This window comes from Camponotus floridanus, unplaced genomic scaffold (genome assembly GCF_003227725.1).
Source record: "Camponotus floridanus strain SB8 unplaced genomic scaffold, Cflo_v7.5 scaffold209, whole genome shotgun sequence".
In the NCBI taxonomy this organism is placed as follows: Eukaryota; Metazoa; Arthropoda; class Insecta; order Hymenoptera; family Formicidae; genus Camponotus; species Camponotus floridanus.
Window position 1 is genome coordinate 255,229 of NW_020229336.1, and position 6,474 is coordinate 261,702.

General features: G+C 39.2%; 1 protein-coding gene across 1 annotated transcript; it reads left to right on the forward strand.

The window, feature by feature from the left end:
* Positions 1 to 290: 290 nt before the first annotated feature.
* Positions 291 to 1,001, forward strand: LOC112637827 (the record flags this gene model as incomplete). The annotated part of the gene is made up of 2 exons (XM_025408406.1): positions 291 to 730; positions 809 to 1,001. Coding segments are annotated over exons 1-2 (633 nt in total), but the record flags the coding sequence as incomplete, so codon positions are not given.
* Between the last annotated feature and the right edge of the window lie 5,473 nt (positions 1,002 to 6,474).

Sequence of the window (6,474 nt, forward strand, 5' to 3'; positions counted from 1 at the left end):
ACGCCAAAGACATTGTGTTGGAACATGTGCAGGGCGCTTTAAAAAAACACAACAGTGTAAAAGTGAACACTATATTCAATGGTGAATTTGTGGCCGGAGATAAACACGCGAATAAAAGTGTGAATACGAGAAACTATGAACTCTTTCGCACATCTGATTTATGCGAGTGGTACGAACAGCGCGTTATCGAGTCCATCCTAGCGTCTCTGGAAGAGTTTTAGGAACGTGATAGTGGGTGGGCATTGTCGCGAATACTGAACTTGACTGTAAATATTAACAAGTACAATCCCATGCGCGCGGGATGTCACATCAAGTTACCGCGGGAGATTATGATGAAGAGAGCGGTGGTTAACGTGCAATCAAAGGATAATGCGTGTTTCGCGTGGGCAGTGGTCGCCGCTCTGTATCCCGCCGAAAGTCATGCGGAACGGGAATCATCGTACCCGCATTACACGACAGTGCTGAATCTCCGGGACATTGAGTTTCCAGTGACTGTTAATCAAATTAAGAAATTTGAACTTGCAAATGACATTTCAATCAATGTGTACGACATCGAAGACAAAAACATTGTCCCGATACGTCTTTCGCAGCAGAAACGGGACAAACATGTGAACCTGCTGTACACTGAAGACGGCAACAGCGTGGGACATTTCGCTTGGATCAAAAATTTATCCCGGCTCGTGAGCTCGCAATTGAGCAAACACAATGGTCAAAGATATATCTATGATCGGTAAGTTTATTTTATATTATTTGAAAATTATAATTTATATAAAAAATCTTATGATAAAAAAATTTTTTTCTTTTACAGATGCCTTCATTATTTTGGTTCGGACGACAAGTTGCAGTCGCATACGGTCGACTGCGGAAAGCTAAACGACTACGCTGTCCGATTGCCGAGCGACAAGGACAAGTGGCTCGAGTTCAGCAACCCTAATCGGAAGGAGCGGCTTCCATTTGTGGTCTACGCCGACTTGGAATGTGTCCTGACCAAGACGAAAGAAGAAAAATTATATCAACGCCATCGGGTATTTAGTTTAGCTTATTATGTACATTGTTCGTACGACGACTCATTATCAACGTATCATTCGCGTCGTAGCGTCGATTGTATAACATGGTTCGCCGAAGACCTTAAAAATTTAGCAATTCGCGTTAAGAATATTTTAAAAACAAATGTCCCCATGGTAAATTTAACGTTCGAAGAGTGGGAGAAATTCCATAGCGCCACTCGTTGTCATATATGCGAAAAGCCGTTTACACAAGACGATACACGCGTTCGCGATCATTGCCATCTGACCGGGCGGTACAGAGGTCCTGCACACTCAAATTGTAATCTAAATTATAAAGATTCTTTTTGCATTCCGATAGTGTTTCACAATTTATCCGGTTACGATTCTCATTTTATCATCGAGGAAATAGCCACAGCGTTCGAAGGGAAAATCGAGTTATTACCGATAACCAAGGAAAAATATATTTCGTTTACTAAAAGTGTTGATCTTAAAGAAGAAGAATCAAAAAATCAAATAAAATTACGTTTCATCGATTCATACAAATTTCTCGCATCGAGTCTCGATAAATTGGCATCATTTTTGGACAAAGATAAACTCAAAATTTTAAAATCGGAATTTCAAAATTTATCAACAGAAAATTTCAATTTGTTAACGCGAAAAGGCGTATTTCCGTACGAATACATCGATTCCGTCGACAGGTTGCATGATACGTGTTTACCACCGCGCGAATCGTTTTACAGTTCCTTGACTGGTGAAACTGTATCCGAGAGCGATTACGCGCACGCCGAGAACGTCTGGACACGATTCTCCATTCGGACGCTAGGCGAATATAGCGACTTGTACCTCAAAATTGATGTCTTGTTATTAGCCGACATTTTCGAAAACTTTCGAGATAAATGTATCGAAAGTTACGGACTCGACCCCGCGTATTATTATACTCTCCCCGGATACACGTGGGACGCCATGTTGAAGCATACAAAGATCACGTTCGAGTTGCTTACAGACATCGACATGGTTATGTTTATCGAACGTGGTATACGCGGCGGCCTGAGCCAATGTTCGGGTAGATACGCTCGCGCTAATAACAAGTACATGGAGTCGTACGATCCATCGAAACCATCATCGTACTTGATGTACTTTGATGTAAATAATTTGTACGGATGGGCGATGTGTCAACCGTTGCCCTATGCGGATTTTCGATGGATCGACGATGTGTCAAATTTTGACGTATCATCCATCGCGCTAGATTCGCCTACGGGCTATATCCTCGAAGTGGATCTCGAGTACCCGCAACATCTTCACGATGCGCACACTGATCTACCGTTTTGCCCGACACGCGACAAACCACCTGGCAAGCGAGAATTCAAGCTACTTGCAACGTTATACGATAAGAAGCGTTACGTGATACACTACCGCAACCTGCAGCAGTGTACGCGGCACGACCTTCGTGTAACAAAAATACATCGAATTTTACAGTTTTCTCAATCTCCCTGGCTTCAAAATTATATAGAATTAAATACACATTTCAGAACGTTGGCTAAAAATGATTTCGAAAAAAATTTATACAAATTAATGAATAATGCGGTATTTGGTAAAACGATGGAAAATGTACGCAATCGTGTCGATGTAAAATTATTAACAAAGTGGAACGGACGATACGGCGCAGAGGCGATGATCGCGAAACCAAATTTTCACAGCAGAAGCGTTTTTTCGGAAAACTTAATCGCTGTGGAATTGCGTAAACTCGAGGTGAAATTTTACAAACCGATTTACGTGGGTATGTGCATCCTCGACATATCCAAGACATGTTTGTACGAATTTCATCACGAGTATATGGCGCCAATGTATCGCGACAAATGTCGAGTAATGTATACCGATACGGACAGTCTCATATATCACATCGAGTGTGCGAATGTGTATGAGAATATGAAGCGTGACATTGTTAGATTCGACACGAGCGATTATGCGGTGGACAATGCATACGGTATACCGCTTCTAAATAAAAAGGTACCGGGTCTGATGAAGGATGAAAACAACGGTGCCATAATGACCGAATTCGTCGGGCTCAGAGCAAAGATGTACGCGTTACGAGTGAATGGGAAAAAGGATACGAAGAAAGTCAAAGGTGTCAAGAGCAACGTTGTCGCGAGAACGATAACGTTTGACGATTACACGCGGTGCTTGAACGAAGAGATTGAAATGACGCGTCAGCAGTCGTGTATACGATCTAAATTACACCAAGTATACACGATTCGCGAGACGAAAATTGCTCTGAGTCCGTACGACGACAAGCGATCGTACCCGATACCACCGATACGCTACCGTGGGGACATTATCAGATACCGTTGTAAATAAATCTATATTTTGTTTATTGTATATTTTGTACATAACCATGTATATATTTTGTACATTTTATATTATATATTTTTATTTATATATTTATATTTAATTTATATTTTAATAAATTTTATATATTTTTATACGCATATTTATGTTTCAATAAATGTTTACAATACATTATTTTTATGAATCCAAGAATTGTATGATTTATCCATTCCCAACCATTTCACATAAACCTCATCACCCTTTTCTCGCAAAATTTTTTCCACGAGATATACGTCGGGATTGGCGACGCGTTGTAACTCGTATTCGTAGAATCCTCCAGTGATGGGATTTCCCCGCGAATCTTTGAGTATGAATGTCGCGGGATTAGTTTTCTGCACCTCGATAATCTTAAAAACTTCGGTCGTCCAATTTGGCGTGAAACCTTTTTCAAAGATGGTCTTGTATTTGCTCACGCGTACCGAATCGCCTACTTTAAATTTTGCCGGAGCCGCAATTTTTATATTGCTGTACACCGTATTTAAAATTTTTCGGCGATCGTCGAACGGTCATTGACCGGAAACGAACGGTCATTGAACGGAAACGAACGCTCGTCGAACGGTCATCGAACGGTAATTGAACGGTCATCGAACGGAAATGAACGCTCGTCGAACGGTCATTGAACGGTCATTGAACGGAAAATAAACGACCGTCGACGGAAACGGACGCTCGTTGAACGGTCATCGAACGGTAATGAATGACCGTTGAACGGAAATTAAAAATGGATCGATGAGCTATCTCGACTCGTTGCAGAGTACAATACGCGAAAACATCGCACCATCGGTATGAGACATGTCAACGTCACTCCGGCGATCGCCGAAAAACTTTTAAATACGGTGTACAGCAATATAAAAATTGCGGCTCCGGCAAAAATTTAAAGTAGGCGATTCGGTACGCGTGAGCAAATACAAGACCATCTTTGAAAAAGGTTTCACGCCAAATTGGACGACCGAAGTTTTTAAGATTATCGAGTGCAGAAAACTAATCCCGCGACATTCATACTCAAAGATTCGCGGGGAAATCCCATCACTGGAGGATTCTACGAATACGAGTTACAACGCGTCGCCAATCCCGACGTATATCTCGTGGAAAAAATTTTGCGAGGAAAAAGGGTGATGAGGTTTATGTGAAATGGTTGGGAATGGATAAATCATACAATTCTTGGATTCATAAAAATAATGTATTGTAAACATTTATTGAAACATAAAATATGCGTATAAAATATATAAAATTTATTAAAATATAAATAAAATATAAATATATAAATATAAAAATATATAATATAAAATGTACAAAATATATACATGGTTATGTACAAAATATACAATAAACAAAATATAGATTTATTTACAACGGTATCTGATAATGTCCCCACGGTAGCGTATCGGTGGTATCGGGTACGATATATCGCTTGTCGTCGTACGGACTCAGAGCAATTTTCGTCTCGCGAATCGTGTATACTTGGTGTAATTTAGATCGTATACCACGACTGCTGACGCGTCATTTCAATCTCTTCGTTCAAGCACCGCGTGTAATCGTCAAACGTTATCGTTCTCGCGACAACGTTGCTCTTGACACCTTTGACTTTCTTCGTATCCTTTTTCCCATTCACTCGTAACGCGTACATCTTTGCTCTGAGCCCGACGAATTCGGTCATTATGGCACCGTTGTTTTCATCCTTCATCAGACCCGGTACCTTTTTATTTAGAAGCGGTATACCGTATGCATTGTCCACCGCATAATCGCTCGTGTCGAATCTAACAATGTCACGCTTCATATTCTCATACACATTCGCACACTCGATGTGATATATGAGACTGTCCGTATCGGTATACATTACTCGACATTTGTCGCGATACATTGGCGCCATATACTCGTGATGAAATTCGTACAAACATGTCTTGGATATGTCGAGGATGCACATAACCCACGTAAATCGGTTTGTAAAATTTCACCTCGAGTTTACGCAATTCCACAGCGATTAAGTTTTCCGAAAAAAAACGCTTCTGCTGTGAAAATTTGGTTTCGCGATCATCGCCTCTGCGCCGTATCGTCCGTTCCACTTTGTTAATAATTTTACATCGACACGATTGCGTACATTTTCCATCGTTTTACCAAATACCGCATTATTCATTAATTTGTATAAATTTTTTCGAAATCATTTTTAGCCAACGTTCTGAAATGTTGTTATTTAATTCTATATAATTTTGAAGCCAGGGAGATTGAGAAAACTGTAAAAATTCGATGTATTTTTGTTTACAACGAAGGTTCGTGGCCGGCGTACACTGCTGCAGGTGCCGGTAAGTGTTATCACGTAACGCTTCTTGATTCGTATTAACGTTGCCAAGTAGCTTGAATTCTCGCTTGCCAAGGTGTGTTGGTCGCGTTGTCGGGGCCAAAACGGTAGATCAGTGTGCGCATCGTGAAGATGTTCGGGTTACTCGCAGATCCACTTCGAGGATATTAAGCCCGTAGGCGAATCTACGGATGGATGATACGTCAAAATTNAAGACAATGAAATTGATAGCGATGACATTAATATACAGATTGCGAATCCTACTGAACCACAGCACAATATTCTCCATTTATTGAGAAGGCAGGTAAAATAAATTATAAAATATAGAAATAATTTCTAAACATTCTGTTATGATAAATTGCAGACATTTTAAATTCAAAATATTTTATAAATTTATAGATGATAAGAAATTATCGAAAACCTTTGGTCGTGGTAGCACCTAAATTTATTTTTTGCGTCATCCAATAGCAGTATCTCCTTTTCAGATTTAAGCCTGGGACAGTTTCAAAACTATTATAGGTATGTTGTACTTTAATATTCCGCTTTAAAAAAATATAATCAATATAATAAAATTTTAAATTTATATATTTATTTAATTTATTTTATATTATTATTTATTTATATTTATATTATTTATATTTATATTTATATTTATTAATTTATAAAATAAATTAATAAATGTAATTAAAATTTTATAATTGATAAAGGGTCCTAGGAGAAACTAAGCATGAGAAAGTTGCTCTCGCACGTATCAAATTGATATCAATAGATGGGCCCTTGTTACATATA